Genomic DNA, 21,985 nt, shown 5'->3' with positions numbered 1-21,985 from the left:
ATCACTATGACATCATCAAGATTGACAAACACCTTTAACAAGATTAAAGTGCAAAAGCAGATCTTTAAAACGTAGATATCCTAACGCTTCAATTAAAAGTACAATTGGATTTTAAACTGACCCTCGGCAGTGGAAAGTTACATTTATTCTAGTACTGTACTTCTTTACAATTTTCAAAAACTGCTAGTCTACTTGAGTACTACTATTTTGAAATATTTTTCCCTCAATTATATTTCAGAAATAAATATTGTGCTCTTTGCTCCACTACATGTATTTGACAGCTTTATCGTTACTTTACAGATGATTAAATAACAAACAAGTGATCAATTGGAAAACTGGATTACTTGGCACGACATTGACTAAACACATCAATAAAAAGGTGCATAGATTTGTATGCACCTTTTAATATCAATTAAATTATAGAATATCTAAAAATATAACTTGAACATAAAGTACTTTTGCGGACATGTTACTGTTAATGCAGAACTTCTAGTTGTAACAGAGTATTCTTACATTACGGCATTGTTTCTTTTACTTAACTAAATTATACAATTACTCCTTCCACTTTTACACTTATGATAAGGAGTGATGTGAATTAATAACCAAACAGATTACAACACAGACAGGACGTGTTTTCACATACAACCTGTTTTCCCGGAGAGGACTCTGAGTCTCCTCTCAGTTAGCCATCCCCTCCACATCCACCAAAGCCCTGCTGTTGTAACCAGCCGCCCCGTCTCTCCAGGTATGTGTCAGCGTGCTCACAGCGCAGAGGCATCTGGCTGGGCTGACTGACAGAAGCTTGTGTCTGGACTTGCTAGCATCAAATAAAACCTGGACCAAACCCACAAACCAAAAGATGGAGAAGCCGGGAGGCAGTGGCACTGACAAGGACAACGTATCCGAGGTAACAACCACAATTTTCAGCTGCACGTGTGCTCGGCCTTATATAATTGCGTCAGATAGTTATAAATTATATTTCTTGACTGTTGAAACAAAATCTAGCGATGAATAATCTGGTGCAGTGCAGATAGCTATATTTTTTAAGCAGTCTTTGCACAAGAAGTGTATATCTGTTTCGAGAGAATAACTGAATGCTGCAACATCTTGAATTAGCAACAATAATTTCATCTCTGAAACACAGACACTAATCTGAGATTATTCGCGCGCACGCACAATCACACACACACACACACGTAAATGAAAAGGAGGCGGCAGATCAGAGGAACAGCAGCACAGTGATGGACGAGCTGTGCTAGCTTGTGAAGTCAAATACGCAGCATCAGTACAAATACAGATTCAGTGTTTGTATTGAACTACTACATTATTGATTATGAGTTATCAATTATGGATGTGAGTCTCCTCAGAGGCATCACAGTCCAATACCACAAAGAGACGTCTTGTAGATGAGTTGAACCCGCGTGCACAATCAGACTCAGTTCGGCTGTTTGCTGCATTCTGCTTTATTATTAATCACAACCAATACATTATTGATATTGATGATCATCAGGGGATGTGGAAGGCTAAAACATGGAGGCATAGTGCTCCTCTTATACACATTTATTAAAGAGTGATTTGTCTTTCTTACAATGTAAATCTTAACCCTAAAAAATATGATTAGGCAGTTTATCTAAATTATCTAAACCACTGGTTTCCAAACATTCTGTCTCGGGACCACATAGAAAGCACACAATCACATTCTCAAGTGTCTATGTGCTGTAACTTACATTTCAATAGTTTGAATGATCTTAAAAGTCATGAAGAGGTCAAATGATCCAGTATTTTAAGAAACATTTCAGCCAACAAAATAAGAAAAAAGGCACAAAACATACATATTTTTTTGTCTTTCGATTATAATTGTATTTTGACCTTTCAAATAAACTTTTCTGTTTGTTACTGCATCTGCTTAATTTGAAGATGGGACATTTCACTGTAACCCCAATGTAATTTCAACCTCCTGATTAATCTGTTGTAATGAAATTGCATCTTTCTCTTTTTAAAACCTGTTCACTTGTGTCTTTTTATTTTTTGGTGTTTATTTTATACTGTCTATAATACATCATCTTTATGTATTTTTCTGTGTTAAAAAAATGTAATTGCATCGCAGTTGAAAGTAAACCCGCGTGCCTCGTTGCATCTTCTCTCCAGTCTTGTTAATCATGTCAGAATTACCTTGCAACCCCTCGGGCTGTCCCAACACCCAGGCTGCAAACCCCAGATATTAAAACACCAAAAGAAGTCTTTAATTGTTGGAGGATATAGTTCATACAGTTGGCCAGATACTTTACTGCGACGGCTTATTACTACTTACAGTTCGCGTTTACTACATACTTTTGTTATTTAGCTAACATGGTGAATTGTTTTTATCTTCATTTGACTACTTGTATTTCTTGCCCCATCTATTTTCAGAAATGTTGCGGCCTTCTAAGATATCAGATATTAACTTTGTGTGTAGAATATTATTAATACCGAAAAACAAAAAAGATAAGACCTAAGTTGTAAAACAAAATCCTTTCATTCTATGGCAACGGTATGTTGTGTCACGCTGAGCAGGAAATTGAATGGCCGCAATAGTTTGATTCAAAGTTGGAGTTCATTAAAAAGGCTCAGTCAGACACAATGCATGTCCTTCAATCACATTACTTCATTATGCATTGTGATCAATCCACTAATAGTCATGACACGGTAGGGAGGGCAGTAAAAGGCTTACCTGAGTCCATAAAGCACCGTGCCGTCGGGGTGGAGACGGATCATTCTGTTCTTGACGGTGACGCCGTGAACGAAGGACTTCTTGTCGTTAAGGAAGTAGGTGTCGGGGACCCACAGCTGATCCGCCACTCTGTTATCCAGAGTCAGGTTGTATGCTATCTCAGAGTAGGAGAGACGCTTGTCCCGCCATGCTTGCTGGAAGTACATCGTCAAAGTGTAGTCCTGGAGGACAGAGGGGGGGAGTCCATTTAATAAAGCCAGTGCAGCACTTCAAAGACAAGCTCATAGTGAGAATCAATACTGCTGACGTTAATTCCACTATGGAGCCAGTAAACACTTTCAACTGAATGTACTGGCTACATCTTTCAGGTGGTATCTGATTATGTTTACATCCCACAAACATCTCAACTGGGGGAACATGTCAAGCACACACAGCATGTCACCTTAAGCTCATATCTGAACATGACTCAAAAGATATGTCACAGCATGTTGTATGGACTCGGCATAGTGAGAAGGTCAGCCAAAAGGTTATTTGGGATCTGAAAGGCCACAGCCTGTACTCGGGGCCATGGTGGCCGGGGCTGGAGGGTTAATATTCAACTATCCTCATTTAATGTTGGAACCATAACCAGAGGGGAACTTTCTCCGCTGGCTGACTCTTGTCTCAAGCAAAGACTATCTGCTTAGAAGATAACCGAATGACGCCACTTATTGGTTTAAAGAGACAATACTACTCAGTCTTGCGCAAATGTGGCGCTATTTGGCCCCATCTTTTTGGTGGTTTTGCTTCTAATTCTGCATAATATACTATCAAACTACTGAGATGTTGGTGTGTTTTCTGGTTGGAAAAGAGGCATTTATACTGGACAGCTTGTTTGTACACATTCTGTATTAGTAGACTGTATTTCCTCCTCCTCTCGCGCTATCTTTTCTCTGCTTCTCACTCTTAAAAAAGACTTACACCCACACGCCACAGTAAAACACAGCACTGCAGTTGGATTTGCTATGTTGCAGTGTATTGCAGTGCAATGATGAGCAGAAGAAACAAATAAAAAATACTGTCTGTGAAACAAGGACCTTGAGCATTTACTCCAGGCAGCCATCATCATTACTTATGACCATGTTTCTATGTTTCTAAGCCTTTTTTTCTATCGTCACACATTGGCGTGACACTGCAAAGCCACTTTTGCTTTTAAACTCTTGTCGTTCATTATATGCAGTGTGCGCGACCGAAGCACTGCGTAAAAAGGGCATCTAAAAATACTCAAGCTGCTGCCATGTTGATTTTTTCAGGAGTGAAAAGTCAAGCGAGGACGGCTACATCCTTATCCTGTTTTACAAGAGTTCCTACTGAACCCTCTGCTCACACTTGCTCCCTCTCTGTCTCATTATCAGTCTGTCGATCGGATATCTCTATCACCTTTGAGATCGTTAGCTGCTGCCTGCAGTCGCGGACGAAGTTAATAGCAGAAGCGAAACCTCTCTCTGACTAAATTAGCAACCTGAAGCTAATAATATTAACTGGAGTCCTGTTGAAACAATCTGAGCAACATGAAGCAGAGATCATGTATGGAGTCACTGACTTTCAAACACAAGTTTATTGTATTATTTTTGATAAAACTGGAGTAAAATATTTTTACATTTTGTTGGATATGGTAACAAGGGAGAGAGAGTGGTGTGTCACAGACGTTTGCATTCATAGCTCTTAATTATTACATTAATAGGATTTAGTTATTATTATCTTAAATTGTTTAGTCTTTAACATTGCAGAACACTGGGAAATTGTCAATCTTAATTATCCAACCAAGGTTTATCAAAATAGCATGTTTTGTCCAACCAACAATTCAAAAACCCCAAATAATCCAATCACAATGATTGGTTTATTTTGGGTTTTTGAATAAAACATAGAAAAACAACAAACTCCCACAACTGAAAAGCTGAAACCAGAACATATTTCTGCTTGATAAATGATTTCCACTAATGATTAACTGTCAAAACAATATGTTACTTATCTTTCGATTGACAATATTGTCTAATGATCTCAGCACCACGAGGAATTTTGCAAATAGGTTGAGTTCAAAATAATTTCCTTATTCTCTTACGCAATCGTCAAGTCAATTCTAATTTATACAGCCTAATATCACAAATCTCAAACTTGCCTCAACGGGGCTTTAAACCTGTACAGTTCACAATCACAAGGCCATTGATCAAATAAGGGAAAACCTCCTCAACAGAGAAAAATGGAAGAAAGCTCAGCAAGCGTAACAGAAGAGGGATCATCATGCAGTAGATGTCAAGTCATATGTACCAAAATAGCAAAATTACAAGATTGAAAAACCATCACTTCTTTTCATATTATTCAATAATTTACATTATAGTGGTTACAATAAATTAGATGTTTGAAACTTGTCCTTTGTCTGGTCATTTTCTGGTCACTATAAAATGTTGAACGGCTGTTAATATTAATCTGATTTATTGAAGGGACCGTAATGTCTAGGTTCCGGCAAAGCATCAGAAGAGACGGCACTTTGCCTGTGAGGAGACAGAGATATTGTGTCTGCAGCTCAAGGGCAGCTACACGCCTGACAGTATTCAACATTCACACTTGTTATCAATATTTACACATACCAAGAGGGGCACACGGCCAACAGACAGCCCCCACCCGGGGGTACGAGGGATGGGATATGCACCTGTGACGAGATCTGGGTATAAAAGATGGAATCTTGATGTGCTAAGGAAGGTGTGGTTTTCGGGCCTCGACTTGCATGTTGAGGAGAGCTCCCCGTGGTTTGTACTTTGCTTTTGATCAGTCAATAAACGTCTCCCTAAAGGAGAGAACTATAACAGACTCGTAGTATTGTATAAGCTCTTCCAGGCTGACAATTCTGAATTACGTTACAATTTGGTGACCCCGAACGTTGGTTGACTGACCTGGACGGTAACAGAGAGCTTTTGACCAGAGTGGTGACGTCCGTTTCCCGGACTCCCGACCAAGGGTCGGCGGCTGTTCGGCGGTTGACAACCAAAGGATCCTCATAAACAACAGGTAAAGACAACCTTTTTAATAAAATGTCTGAATTGAGTACACTAAATTAGGTTGTCAACGGCAGATAAGCCTCTACCCATTAATTAAAAATATAGACCGTTAGAAATTGTAACTGATCACATGTAAAGTATAAACACATAATCACACTGTTAGGGATATAGGGAGTGTCCATTGATAGGGTATAGTTAGGGAATCTAGAGCTGTAGTTGTGTTAGCAGTAGGGAATTTGAAGACTAGGGCCTTTAGGTAAATTAATAGAGTTTCGGAAGACTAAGGAACACTCTTCGGAGATACTAAGGTCGGCTCTTAGTCGGTAGAAATCCATGTTCCATATTTTAAGTGTGAGGGTCCACTAAAATAAAGAGAACCGCTGGTCCTGACTGCTGGGTGAGTCAGTGTAGCTGAGAAATCCATGTTCCATATTTTAAGTGTGAGGGTCGACTAAAATAAAGAGAACCGCTGGTCCTGACTGCTGGGTGAGTCAGTGTAGATTAGAAATCCATGTTCCATATTTTAAGTGTGAGGGTCCACTAAAATAAAGAGAACCGCTGGTCCTGACTGCTGGGTGAGTCAGTGTAGCTGAGAAATCCATGTTCCATATTTTAAGTGTGAGGGTCGACTAAAATAAAGAGAACCGCTGGTCCTGACTGCTGGGTGAGTCAGTGTAGATTAGAAATCCATGTTCCATATTTTAAGTGTGAGGGTCCACTAAAATAAAGAGAACCGCTGGTCCTGACTGCTGGGTGAGTCAGTGTAGCTAAGAAATCCATGTTCTATATTTTAAGTGTGAGGGTCCACTAAAATAAACTGAACCGCTGGTCCTGTCGTCTGTGTTAAAAGAGGCAGTGTGGTGATGAATTAGGGTGAGTCCGTGTTAAAACAGGGTAATTCCGTTTAATGCGTATGCCGCTGGATGTAGTCACCTAGTGATAGGGGAAATTAGAGAATACAGTTTATCTAGTGTGTATTCTGCGAGATGCGATGGACACAGGGAGAGATTTTTTGTTTTCAATAAACTGTGTGGGGGGTGTGCTGTAGCTCGTGGCTATTTTAATGAGACCTAAACACCGAGTGTATCGGGACACGTAAGTGCCCTGAGAATTCCTCGGAAGAAGGTTCTCGGCCAGACTACGTCTTTGTGGGGCATTGAAGAGGGAAAAAACGGGAAATTCATTGACAAGGGTACTAAGAAGTGAAGGAGAAACAAAACAATATTTGTGAACTGGTGTTATCAAATCCTAAGCGGACGAGCGCTGTTTCCTTATAATACAGTAGAAGCTTCTCGCCCGAGTTCATCGTATTGGTTATTGCAACTTTTCTCCTAGCTTCAAGGGATACGTGTAAAAAATCAAATTTTTGCTTGTTTAAAAGACAACTGGAAAACGGATCATTCTGTATGTGTGTGTGTGATTTGCTGTGACCTTGGGGTGCTCGCACTCCTTCTCACGAGAAAAAGGGAAAAACGATTTTTTAACAAACAACATATTGATACATATATGACGGTAAAACCAACATAATTGATAAAGTATATAGAGTTTAAAATCTTGAGCTCAAGTAGTAAGTACATACAAATATATTCTGCAATATAAGTAACGCATGATAAAGATTAGAGAGTGTGTGAGAAAAGCTCCTGTTATGTTGAAGCTGTGAAACGTGTATTTTTCTTTAATCCCAGCTATGCTTAATGAACTGCCTGCTTGTTGAAATGAAGTTGTCGTGAGTTATGGCCATTAACTCACGTTCACCCTGACCTGTGTATGTTGCTTTAACGTGTTATAGCTTGATAGATAAATAACTGAATATATGACTTTAGGGGACCCCGAACTCAGATTAGTGACCTGGTTTCAGATAAAGAGTAAAGACGTTTCACAGACCCCTGACGAGGGTCTGCGGTGGTTTGGCGGTTGACAACAAGAGGCCTCATAAACAACAGGTGTGCAGACGACCTTTTGTCTTAAGACTGTCTGTGATTGGAGAAACTAAATGTTGTTGTCAACAGTTAAATAAGCCTCTACCCATAGTTTAGAAATAGCTTATAAAAAACGGGGACCGATTGACTAGAATTGTATCATATAAAAGACAGAACTGTGTCACAAACTGCAGACAGGAACCTTGGGGAAGCCAAGTGAGTGTGTATGACAGTGTGTGTGTGTGTGAGTGAGTGTGTGTGAGTGCGTCCGAGCGCGCTCTTGGAGCGTGTGTCATTTGTTGTGAACTCGGGTGTGTTGCTTTAACTATTTCGAGAAAAAGGGAAAGCGTGGATTAACAAGGGGGAGATTGATAAAACTGGGAACGCTACCTATATTATTAATACATTAAAACAATGTGATTCTGAAGCTGGAGAGATGGAATTAAAAGGAATAAAAGTTCCGCTGGGGAACAATTAAATATCATTATATATGAACCAATGAGCATTTTGTGAATGTTCTGTTGATGCGCTATACGATAAATATAATACGCACTTCTAAGCTGATAAGACAGGAGCGAAGGGACAGATAGCATTGAGGCACGAGGGCTAGCCTTCAGCTAACCACGTGGACAGGAAGGACGAGGCAGGACATAGGGAAAGATCAGACAAGAGTGCCTCAAGGTACAGGATAGAAGGGAGACACAGTGGTCAGGGGTGGTACTGCACCCACAATACGAGATAGGGCCTCTAGAAGTAGGGAGACTCATACCCCAGTGGGCAGATAGGCTACTGCAGGGAATTAACCCATGGACACCATCGTGTTGCCAAAGTTAGGTATATAAAATAAAGATTAATGTAGCACACACATACTTCATTAACCAACCAAGGCCATAAAATGGAAGAGAGTAGGTGAGAAAGCATTAGACAAAATAAATAGAGCAGTTACGTGCAGAAAAAGCTAGAAAAATTGAAAATAATGAAGATGAATGCTCCGACTAAAAACTGAAAAAGTGCTCAGCTGCACACTGCTGCGCGCCCCCACAAAAGCGCTGCCTTCACAGGACGGAGAGCGGCCCCTCCCCTACCCACTTCGCTGCGCGCGCCGCACTCACAAGTCAGAGAGCAGCCCCGCCTCCACCCAAACTTGAGCTCTCCGCCGTGCGCGCTGTCGCTGTGCGCACCACCGTTACAGGACAGAGAGCCAGAACAGGGACTGAAGACATCGGTTGACGATCATTATTAATTGGGAGAGTGCACGACCATATGTTTATTTTTATTTTTACAACATTTTTTTAGGGATATGAATTGTTAGTTAAAAGATATATTTTTATTATCATTTTTTCCTTACTCTCTCTTAATGATTTGACCCTTTTCAATCATAACTGCAGTTTTTGTTCAGCCACAAGGCACCTCCCTAAGCAGTTAAGATATGGAGACAACTAAGCTAATGACGATGCCACCACTGGATTGTGAGGGAGGAGCAGCCTATTTAGGTAGAATCAGAGAGTTGTGGAACAACAAACTAGGGGAAGATTTTCTTGAGGATAGCATGACTGAACTGTTATTCCGGATGTCAATTGAATCATATGTGACTGTGACCATAAAGACTGAGCTGAAAGGGACAGTAGGACTAATGGACATGAACTTCTATAACTGGGAAGATCAGGTCAGACGCCATATAGATACAAAATAAACAGAGCCGGGGAAAAAAATGAACCTGACCAAAGCAGAAGCAAATGTCACAAACCTCGGTGCAGCAGACAGCAGCACAACCACCTGGACCTTAAGTCCCGTATAGTCCGTATCCTGCCCCTCCTCCAAATCCATAAGCACTGGTCTATCGACAGCCACAGCAAGCCGCGTTAGCACCACCTCAAGCCCAATTCCCACAACCATATTATCCGCAACAGGCGGGTCAACAGCCCATAAATGGGGCCTCACATCATTGGGAGAACAGCACTAAAAGAGGAAGAGGGATGAGGACTAAGAGGGGTAATAACTGGGGCTTTAGAGGAGGTAGACATAACTGTTTCAACTGCGGCCAGGCTGGACATTGGGCAAAATGTTGTCCTTATCCGCCAAAGGGTTAGCAGTCTGTCAGGACCGCTTCAGTACTCCCATAATGTCTAACCACGCCATAACAAGCACCCAACACATAGCCACAGCCACAAGGCAACAGTGATCCACGGCACCAGGCCCGGACCAGAGACATAACATTAGGCGTGCCCAGATCCAACAGCTGACAGCGAACTGTATCCACTGAACAGAAAATGTGCCACGCCCACTTGTCACCCAATGATTCAACTGGAGACTAAAGAGACACTGAGAAGGAAGCAAAGGGTCCGGTGGGACAGAGTAGATGATGATGACATCACACCTCTGCATGACACCAGCCAGCAGTGGAGACTTTGGTTCAGAGTCCTGCATCCCTACTCGCCACCAGGGGACCAAAGACATTGTGCCCTTAACTGCACCTTGATACAAGATGAGATCTGAGATCCTGGGGGACTGCCTGCAACACGAGAGGTTCGTGAAAACCCAACTGTGGAGGCTGGGAGATCTATGCAGAGAACCAAGGAGGAGCAGCGGCTGGTGAATGAACACCAGAGTTGCAGATTGTATGCAGTCGTTGACACCGCAGCTCCACATCACAGTGTTGGTCCAGAGTGGAGGCACAGAGAAGAACAATGGTGGAAGCAGAGGTTGAGGCTACGGACTGGGTGCACACACAAAATAAACACTTGCATTACTCCACATTTGAGAACATGTACAGAACTGCACACACATCGGAGGTCCAGTTAGCATTAGAGACACATGCTTAGACACATGCTTAGCCACACATAGTAGAGAGAACACTGATCATGGGGACACTGACAACATGCTTAACATATTTCCAGACACTTTTAAGACTGAAGGGTGAACTGATGTGTGACTGATTCCGATAGCTCCCGTAGAGATAGAGTTAAAACCGCGTACGATTCCAATTTAATCGTCACCAGCATCCCTTCAGGATGGAACAGACTGTAGATATATATTTTTTAAACCATAGAATGGCTGTTATAGGCAAGTGTACTGGAGAGGACGAGGAATACATTAATTAATTAATTTCCTAAACCTTGAAAATGGGCCTTGATTTGGGGCCAATAAATAAATTTGCAACCCGTTCTTTAATAATTAGGCCGACTTATTATGATCAGATCAACGTGCTAATTTTTTGTTTCAATACTGTACATGGGGTAAAAAAGTGCGAGTCGGATTAACCAAGGGCCAGGTCAAACTAAATTTTTTCTTGTTCCTTTGTGAGAAGACACGAGGTCAGTGGGGGTGAGACACGTTAGCATAGTAGAAGACGCCATTACGTGGTTGTTGTTGTAAATTACATCCGACACACCAATTACATGCTGCTGCTGTTTTCACCAACACATTTTGACAATTTGGATTTAAGAGATATTTTTCTTTGAGTACTATTGCCAGTGTTGAAGATATAGTGTTGGGTTTACTATTGATTTTTGATAAACAATAGTGGTTATTATTACAGTAATGCCATTAGGCGTACGAGTAATTGATTTCTCATCACTGTTTCAGTACTGAGTTTTTATTTGTTTATCTTTTTGTTTTTTTGACTGACAGTTTTAGAGAATAGTGTTGGGTTTACTGTTTTTTGGGAAAAGACAGTGGTTATTATTACAGTAAATGCCGTTAGGCTTACGAGTAATTGATTTCTCATCACCGTTTCAAAACTAAGGTTTTTATTTTAGTCGGTTTCAAAGGATAGTTTTGGGTTTACTGTTTTTTGGAAAAATAGTGGTTATTATTACAGTCGTCCGTTGGACGTACGAGTAATCGATTTCTCATGAGCTGTTAAGAAACTGACACCTATTTATGCGACGTGCTAAATTGGCAGTTTTGTTTAAAGAAACAAATATTCTCCCATTCTACAGTATATTGTTAAATGTTTTGTGTAATAATAACGTCCTTTTCCCATTTTTGACAGCTGCAGGCTGTAACAAGTCTTGATGCTTGACTGTTTTGATTGTCTGTGATTGCTGTTTAACCAAAGTAACAGTTTCTGCCATCTTGTTTACGAAAGATTGAAAAAAAAAAAAAAGATTTGCATAAAAGTAACAGTCTTTTCCCATATTTGAGACTACGTTGTATAATTGTGTACACTGTACATTTGCTAATTTGAAATTTATCCCAACCGCACCGCACCCACGTATAGACACAGTGTAGAATAATTGGATTTTAGAATTTTTGTTAAAAATTATTTTGTACATTATTTAAAAAAAAAAAAAAATTCTGAACTTGAATTTTTAAATGTTTTCTGTGCTCTACATTTACATTTCCTTACATATATTAAGCCTCAGCACCTGATCCCCCTTAACAAGAAAGAAGTTGACTGCAACATGCATCCACCTTGAGTTTTCTGAATCAAAGGTTGTTTCAGAAAAAGGAGGGATAGAAGATGCAGAGACAGTTGTGGCTGGTACTGAGATGTGGCGTTCGAGGAGTGATCATGTCTGGCTGGCACAGCTTTGCAACCAAACACTTACCACATTTAGAAACAAGCACCTACAAGAAGTTGAGAAATATTTCTAGAGAGCACATTCACACGGAGCAGTCTATTGCCCAATCACAGGTGATAGTCGCGAGAGCTAATCAACAATTGAAGCAATTGAGACAATGATGGCTAAATTATCCTCAAAGGAGGGAGAACATTTCTCTCCCATGAGTTATTGACATGAAGACCCATGCGGGGTCTACAGAGAGTTAGGAGACAGTCCTAGACTTGACATATTTCAGAGAATATTCTGGGAAAAAATAACTGACCAGATCTAAGTTTTTCTCCAAGTAGGTTGCTGAAGCCCACTAGGAGCCAGCTGATGAGTCATCAGTGGAACCAGGTGACTGGGTAAGACTCGAGGTTCACAAGAGGAAGTGGACTGAGCCCAGGTGGACAGGGTGTTTTGAAGTCATTGCAAGGACTTCACAGCGCCCTCCAGGTGAGAGGCTTCACCAAGAGAGGAGCACCGTATAACACAATGTACATTTGCAGATCAGCCGGCCGAAGAATCACAACCAGCCGCTGAATAGTTGCCTGATCAGGGTAATTCTGACTAACAGATGTGAGGTCACTTCCACACATTTCTGCCTAGGCGCAGGAGCGAGAGTTAAGACTGCAACACAGAAAGTTGTCGCATACGACATCAACTCTCACTGTTCACTGTGTGAGACTTGCCATTAGCTGCACCACCAGGTGCCACTGTTTGTTTTCCCAGGAAGATAAAAGGACAGAAAGAAAAGGTTGTTTTTGACCTAGAAGCTGGCTCGACAATCTATGTTGACGCCAGAATACGCAGAGGAGGGCCAGACGAGGACAGACCAATAGATCAGATAGCAGTAGGTTTAGAATCAGAATGTGGACTGTCTCAACTATGTGCATTTCAACAAACTTGACATGACCGACAGGAATGTAAGGACAGCTAATGACTTATTAGAACAAGATGGCACTCGATATGTTGTTAGCAAGATGGAGGACTCTGCTCCAGCTTTGGCCAAAGTTGTTGCCCCTTTATTCCAGATAACAGCCCCGAACCCTCCCGAACCCTCAGCCCGATACGCTACCAGAAGAGACCTCATAAAGGTCCCACATGGGATCTGTTAGCCAAAGAAATACGAAGCTATTTCCAGGGAGCGGCAGGTATGCAGGAAGCACTGTTTCAACAGGTGGAAGGAGCCACGGAGGAGAGGCACATGGGACCAGACCCACAGGAGGAGGAGGTCCATCCGAGGAAGCGGGATGAGCCACGTCAGACTGGACCCCACCTGATGGGACTGACCACACCCACTGCAGGGGAGAGAAACCACACCGGAACCACATCACACACTGCACCGAGGCAGAAGCACCTGAAGGAAGGCCAGAGGAGAGGAGACCATCACGGCAAAGCCCTGCCGGCCACAGAGGAGAGGAGAAGCAAGGCGTGGCCAATCCACACCAGAACACCAGCAGAAGGCTGAGGGAGCTGGAGAGGGGGATGACCTTCACACTCACAGAAAGGAGAGAACAATATGGAGAGCCCAGCTGAAAGAACAATGCCCGTCTCATGGAACCCCAAGAAGAAGACGTGGTCCCTAGCAATAGGAGGTAACAGCCATTATCCGGCCAAAGGTCAAATTGACCTGCGATGATGTCGGTTCATCAGGGTGTCTCTAGAGAACCCTGCGATTCTGATAAATGTGTTTTATAACCTAATATTGTTGTGGCTTGCATTTCTTATCAGGTCTAACCACCTGAGAAAAACAGCATATTCTGCCATTGACTAGTCGAGTTGCCTTAAGTGACATTAGTAGAGTGTAACCCTTATAAAAGGGCATTTCTGTTTTCTTATGTGTTGTGATAATAATCGATAACAAGATATAAGCAATAACACCCCAAAGGACCCAACCCCAAAGAAGACCTGCAGCAGCTCATGCATTCATCCACCAGGTGCTAGGAACCTGATGCATGAGTGGTTCCTGCTGTACGCAAAGTACATGAACCAGAAGAGTCACAGGAGCAACAACATGTTCTGTCTGGTGAGAGACTTCTGTCTCCCAAGGGGGGAATGTGCTGGTTAAAATGGTTCAAATTGTGTGCTTCCACAACAATAGGGTGTATTAAATTTTTACATTGTGTTATATTAGGTGTAAATTACATCTAAAAGATGATTCAGAGGGCACACACAGCTCTCTCCCTCAGACAAGGGTCAACAACCCCAGACATAGATAGACCCAGCGGCCTTGTGCTGCTCCAGTCTTAACCGGTAGAGAGGAGACTGCAGAGAGGACCAGGAGGCTCAGACACAATAACGATAAGAGAAGTAACGAGGGGGGGGACGTCAGCAAGAAACCTCACATTCCTTAAAGTAACCGGCGTGGACTGGGACAGAGGTCACACTGAGTGACGAGAACTAAGGGAGAGGATGGGGACGATGGTGAGCAGATAAGTATCAACGGCGACGGATCCAAGGAAGAAACCGAATTGGACGCTCCCTTCCTGTACATATAACTTGCGAAGGTTTGATCATATCCCATATAGTGCACACAAGCACACACTTAAAGAGGCGGGAGACTGTCCTGATAGGGAGTTTTTTTCATACTGTTTTTGTATTAGCATATTATGTGCTCAGAGGAATATCCAGTAGAAAGGAGAGGGTTACAAATACCTGGAGACAACGGTTCTCTAGTACGAGGAATATAAAGATCCTGGATATAAGAGGGTTCAGCTTAGCTTCTTATGACATCTTTCAAGTTTTTGGATATCACACAACACTTATTTCTACTTATAATGTTCAGATCTCCACCCTGTCACTGATCGAGCCAGTTCTTCTAGATTTATATTAAATTGAGTTACATAATGAATTATGTAAAAATGGGGATTGTTAATATTAATCTGATTTATTGAAGGGACCGTAATGTCTAGGTTCCGGCAAAGCATCAGAAGAGACGGCACTTTGCCTGTGAGGAGACAGAGATATTGTGTCTGCAGCTCAAGGGCAGCTACACGCCTGACAGTATTCAACATTCACACTTGTTATCAATATTTACACATACCAAGAGGGGCACACGGCCAACAGACAGCCCCCACCCGGGGGTACGAGGGATGGAATATGCACCTGTGACGAGATCTGGGTATAAAAGATGGAATCTTGATGTGCTAAGGAAGGTGTGGTTTTCGGGCCTCGACTTGCATGTTGAGGAGAGCTCCCCGTGGTTTGTACTTTGCTTTTGATCAGTCAATAAACGTCTCCCTAAAGGAGAGAACTATAACAGACTCGTAGTATTGTATAAGCTCTTCCAGGCTGACAATTCTGAATTACGTTACAATTGTAGGATTATTAGCCGAAAGCCAGACAGTACTTTTTTCAACATAATCAATACAATTGACATTCATAACTAGAGATCTGCCTACAGTGGAGTACAGCTCTCTGCCAGATGTGTCTGCAATGCCCATTGCTCGCTTGTGTGATTTAATGAATACAACCCACAACTGGTTAACCCCCAGTCTAGACACAAATGGGCTGTAAGGCGTTGCCATCCACACTTCACTCAAACTCATAAAACAAGTGGCAATCGACTCAAAGCCGCCGTATAACACACATTCGTTTCTTTATTACACCGAAGCAGAAGGCACGCTTCGCGGGAGGGGATGCCACATGTTGGAGACAGTGTGGGGCTCAAGAAGCAAATCACTGGCACATATTTTGGGAGTGCCCTGTCATAAGGCCTTTCTGGGCAGATTTTCATCAAATATTGAAAGTCATACTTAACACTGACTTGCCCCTGGAATTTGCAACTTTATTCTTAGGAAAATTAGATTTTCAAACAGGGCGACAAGATAAATACATGTTTGGCATTTTAATAACCGCTTGTAAAAAAGCACTCACCAGACGCTGGCTGCTTCCTGAGCCCCCCATGATTCAGGAGTGGATAGACATAGTAAATGACATCTATGCTATGGAAAGGATCACCTTCTCCCTCCGCCTTCAGAGAAGTATGTTTATTCAACTCTGGGACAAGTGGGTGAGATATGCAAATCCAATACGGACAGATCCTGTGGAGATAATAAATGAATGACCCTGCAACGCTGCTCTAGTTTAGGAAACCTCTCCGACCTCTATCCCTCTCCCTCCCTAGTCTCCCCCTTGTCCGATGTATTTCTCTGTTTGTATGTACACTCTCCCAAAAATGTTCAATGTTATTTAATTTGAAAGACTGGATGGTATATATTGAATACTACACCTGTGCTGATGTATACTTTATAAATTAAGATACTATCCAAAAACGAAAAATAAAAAATTATTAAAAAAAATAACACACGTCACCCAATCATGGCACACAAAAACATCAAACTCACCAAGCAGTGGCAGCATTGTACTCAGCAACGTGTAAACTTGTAGTTCCTTCAGCTGTCCTAAACAATAAACAGGCTGAGCAGTGCCTGGGGGTCGGCGATGCACTTGCCAATCAAGATCAGTGAGTGAGGAGTCAGTAGGCAGTCAATTGCGGCATGAAACAGGCAATAAAAGCTGTTTTGAGAAAATGTGAGTCACGCAGCCATAACTGGCCACTCAAAATATTCCACATTTTGCTGCGGCATAATGCGAGATTAGCCTTGGACAGACACAGCGGTGCACACTCACGCACACATAGCATGGATGACCTCATCCTCCTGGCGGAGATAATGAGTGATTCTGGACATAGCCATGTGCCGTCTTTACGGCAGACATTGTGACGTGTCACCGTTAGAAAAGCAAAGGTGCTACTAATAACATCAACGGTGGCTCCGTTCTATTCAGGTGTCCCGGCAAGTCATGACGGCGTGACAGTGAGCCAACATGCACAATAACAGAACTGCTCTTATTTCTTATTTTCCTGTGTGTTCATTAGTGTGTGCAGTGCCCCGTTGTGTACGTGTGCGAGGTTTAAAGGTATAGAGAGGCACCGCTCCAGCACAGAGAACACCTGGGCCTGCACGCTGCGTTGTAAAATGGCAGTATAATCACGACCACTCACAGATGTTGCCGTTGACCTTCGCTCGGACATCACATGACAAAATACAGCTGCCTCCCCACTCTTTGCACAGTTATTGTTCAAAGACATTTCTGCAACATGAAGTACTATACTGCAAGGGAGTATATTGTGTTCTGTGACAGGTGAAAGGGTTGTACTATTCTGGTGAAACACAAAGCAGGGAAATCATGTTGTTTTTAGGAAAACAAGGAAAAAACATGTTTATTTTTTGTGTTTCTTATTTTAAAACGGCGAATGGCGAAATATCCACATATAATATTCATGTCACTCAACAATAAGAAAAACTCCCCACAGAGCCCTGAGTCTAAACATAAGAGTGAAGACCAAACCAAAGCATATTTTAACACATAATAAAAGATTAAGATAGAAGGCCTGTAAATTGAGGAGTCTTATTTCAATAAGTGTTTTCTCTCCTGCAACAGCAATAATTTCTAGTAATACACAAAACATTTGTGTTATGAGCCTCTTCAAAAGACATTTCACAGCTCACGGATCCATAAAAAGCAGCAGAAAAGTGCAGAAACTTAGAAAAACTCAAAGCTAGTTGCAAAGTGACAGTGCCTCACTACAGATATGTCTCTGGGCTCAGAAACTCCCATTAAGAATCTGACAGAGAGACAAGGAGTACATTTGTGTTTCCCTGATGAATCCGGCGGGCTGCAGTTGTTACAAGACCTCCATTACAACACAACACATAACGCTGGGTTTGCACATTTATAGAGTTAAAAAAGGCTTCAATTCGCTCACTTTCTCCCTGTAATGAAACCGTCATGCCAGTTTCACTTATACGTCGTCCTTTCGGTTTGTTGTTGTCTATGAAAAGATGTGTCCACCAATAATCAATCTCATTAGTTGTACTTGTAGTACATTCAGATTTGTCTGTACCTGAAGAAAAACAGAATGTGCACACTCTGTCTTCACCCACCCTCTTTAAAAGCAAAACAAAACAGATCTAACATTGTTTTATCAGTTCGATACTTAGCTGTAAACATTGAACATTTAACATATGTCCGACTGTTTGGGGTCTCCAGCTATAAAACATGGTTGAATCAAACATATTTTTACATGCCATTTATCTGTGATTGGTATTAACAGTACTACTATAGCACTAAATAACACATAACCTGAATTAGGAGTTATGTAATAGTAGTTTTAAACAACTTTGTTTAGACCTTCGGGGTCTCAAACATAAGAAACGTCATGATATAATGCACATTTTTATAAATGAATACATATTTGTCTGTGTATGGCCCATACATCAAAATGTAAACGTTACATTATATCATGATGTTTCTTATGTTTGAGACCCCGAAGGCCTAAACAAAGTTGTATAAAACTACTATTACAAAACTCCTAATTCACGTTATTTTTTAACAGCTGCTAAAGAAATTATCTATATACACCTGCATATATTATATACATTAGGAGATGTATGAATGAAGTATTATATATGGAGTAAGAACAACCCTTCATGGTCATTTCTGGTCTTCATATTAGGGTTATACCGTTAAAAGAATGGAAAACATAATTAATGGGAATACATTTTGATTTTGCAATTATTTTCATTATTATTATGACTTTTATTTTTTACTAATACTACATTGTAGTGTGTGGATGAAATTAAATCCAATTTCAACAAACAAAAGGGTTGAAAAACATAATCTACCCATGAACTGATGGTCTGACTGTGGTCTGTGTGCTTCTTTCTGTCTTCTCTGCAGATTCACGGGACCAGACAGACGTCCACCATATTGCGTATCGCTTTCATCTGCTCTGTCCTGCTGCAGAGAGCTCCAGCAGAACAGAGAAGAATCTGCTGATAATGACAATGTCTACTGTGCACAGCTACGAGGAGACGATTCGACGTTTGGGCAATAACAAGCTCGTCTGCAGACATCTCAGCCTCTTGTCTGTTTGCCTTCCATATCCAAGCGTCAACTGGTCAAGCTGAGTTTACTCATTTGTTGTGCTCTCTGTGTCCAGTTAAGTTTGGGCTTCACATTACATATTAGGAGTCAAGGAGGGAGTAAGCGGATTCTGAATGAGTTCCCCGCCATACACATCCTAAGGGAAGTGACAACATGGTCGCCTTTATAATTCCTTCCAATGGGCCATTTTTCAGCTGCTTTAGCTACAGTGGAGAAAGTGCCTGACAGCATCATTAAGAGTCACCAGCACATTAAAGGCTTTTAATGGAGCTGGCTATTTTACTCCCTGTTTTAAGACATGCAGCTTTTTTATTCCCATTATGAAAAACTGTTACGACCAATTTCAATTCAATTCAATTCAATTCAGTTTATTTGTAAAGCCCAATTTCACAAATTACAAATTTGTCTCGGAGTGCTTTACAATCTGTACACATAGACATCCCTGCCCCAAAACTTCGCATCGGACCAGGAAAAACTCCCAAATAACCCTTCAGGGGGAAAAAAAGGGAAGAAACCTTCAGGAGAGCAACAGAGGAGGATCCCTCTCCAGGATGGACAGGTGCAATAGATGTAATGTGTACAGAAGGACAGATTTAGAGTTTAAATACATTCAATGAATGTGACAGAGTGTATGAATAGTTCATAGTAGGCATATTCCACGATGGAGACCTCCACAATCCATCAGGCAGATGGCGGTAGAGAGGAGGAGTGGGTGGAGTCTCAACAGTGGGCGGAGTCTCAACAGGACTGTGGTGTAGTCAGGAGCAGGAATTCCACGACCCAGACCTCGATGATCCATCAGGCAGATAGGATATATGTCGTCTCATAGGGACCGATGACCCCATGAGACGTGAAGTCAAAAGGACTCCGGGGAGAAAGCAGAGTTAGTAACGTGTGATTGAGAGATGAAAATTCATCCTTAAGGAGAGAAAAAAAAGAGGAGATAGGTACTCAGTGCATCCTAAAACGTCCCCCGGCAGCTATAAGCCTATAGCAGCATATCAAGGGGCTGGACCAGGTGAACCTGATTCAGCCCTAACTATAAGCTCTGTCAAAGAGGAACGTCTTAAGTCGACTCTTAAATGAGGTGACTGTGTCTGCCTCCTGGACTGAAGATGGAAGCTGGTTCCATAGAAGAGGAGCTTGATAACTAAAGGCTCTGGCTCCCATTCTACTTTTTAAGACTCTAGGAACTACAAGTAGTCCCGCATTTAGTGAGCGAGCTCTAGTGGGCAATATGGTACTCCTTAACCCTTGTTGTTGCCTTAGGGTCATTTGACCGAATCAATATTACACTCCCCGCCTTAGGATTAATTTGACCCCATTCAATGTTTAATGTCGGTGTTCTTTCGGTAGTCAACAAACAAACATAAAGTGCCTCACACTTAAACTTGGAAAAAATATTAATTCTAATAATTTTCTGGAGGTTTTAATTGCTGACGTCAAATTGAACCCAAAGGGTAAAATATGTTAGTAAATATAAAGGTAACAGGAGGGTGAAACATTGAATCGGGTCAAAATGACCCAAAGGCGGGGGGAGGGTGTAATATTGATTCGGGTCAAAATGACCCTAAGGCAACACAAGGGTTATATGATGGTGCATCACCAATCAAGGCTTTGTAGGTTAAGAGAAGAATTTTAAAAGTGATTCTTGATTTTATGGGTAGCCAGTGCAGAGCAGCTAGTGCAGGAGTGATGTGATCTCTTTTCTTAGTTTCAGTGAGAACACGAGCTGCAGCATTCTGGATCAACTGGAGGGACCTAAGAGACTTATTAGAGCAGCCTGATAATAAGGAGTTGCAGTAATCCAGTCTCGAAGTAACGAACGCGTGAACCAATTTTTCTGAATCTTTTTGAGACAAGATGTGCCTGATTTTTGAAATATTACGTAGATGAAAGAATGCAGTCCTTGAGATTTGCTTTACGTGGGAGTTAAAGGACAAGTCCCGATCAAAGATAACGCCAAGATTCTTTACAGTGGTGTTGGATGCCAGGGCAATGCCGTCTACAGAAACCACATCACCAGATAATTGATCTCTGAGGTGCTCAGGGCCGATTAAAATTACTTCGGTTTTGTCTGAGTTTAACATCAGGAAGTTGCAGGTCATCCATGTTTTTATGTCTTTAAGACATGCTTGAATTTTACCGAGTTGGTTGCTCTCCTCTGGTTTTATCGATAGATATAGTTGAGTATCATCTGCATAACAATGAAAGTTTATGGAATGTTTCCTGATAATATTGCCCAAAGGAAGCATGTATAAGGTAAATAAAATTGGTCCAAGCACAGAACCTTGTGGAACTCCGTGATTAACGTTGGTGGTTATCGAGGCGTCATCGTTTACAAATACAAACTGAGATCGATCTGATAAATAGGATTTAAACCAAATTAGTGCCGTGCCTGAAATGCCAATCGACTGCTCCAGTCTCTGTAATAGGATGTCATGGCCAATGGTGTCGAATGCAGCACTAAGGTCTAACAAGACCAGTACAGAGAGGAGTCCTTTATCTGCTGCCATTAAGAGGTCATTTGTAATTTTCACCAGTGCCGTCTCGGTGCTGTGGTGTTTTCTAAATCCTGATTGAAATTTCTCAAATAAACTATTATGATGTAGAAAGTCGCACAACTGATTTGCGACCACTTTCTCAAGGATCTTGGAGAGGAAAGGGAGGTTAGAGATCGGTCTGTACTTAGCCAACACCTCTGGATCCAGAGTGGGCTTCTTCAGGAGAGGTTTAATAACAGCCACTTTGAAGGAGTGTGGTACGTGGCCTGTTAGCAGAGACACACTGATAATATCTAATAGAGAGCTGCCAATTAAA

The 21,985-nt window shown here is 41.7% G+C and overlaps 1 protein-coding gene across 1 annotated transcript in view; it reads right to left on the bottom strand.

Moving 5' to 3' along the window:
* Positions 1 to 21,985, bottom strand: part of gabrb2a (gamma-aminobutyric acid type A receptor subunit beta2a) — a 60,522-nt gene that overhangs the window by 27,534 nt on the left and 11,003 nt on the right. Inside the window, exon 4 of the mRNA XM_056438899.1 lies at positions 2,711 to 2,931. Within this exon, the coding sequence (XP_056294874.1) occupies positions 2,711 to 2,931 (221 nt within the window). The remainder of the gene's footprint in view (positions 1 to 2,710; positions 2,932 to 21,985) is intronic.

The sequence above is a fragment of the Pseudoliparis swirei genome, chromosome 19 (genome assembly GCF_029220125.1).
Source record: "Pseudoliparis swirei isolate HS2019 ecotype Mariana Trench chromosome 19, NWPU_hadal_v1, whole genome shotgun sequence".
Lineage (NCBI taxonomy): Eukaryota > Metazoa > Chordata > Actinopteri > Perciformes > Liparidae > Pseudoliparis > Pseudoliparis swirei.
The sequence above is the reverse complement of the archived record's forward strand: the minus strand, read 5'-3'. Positions and strand labels throughout refer to the sequence as shown.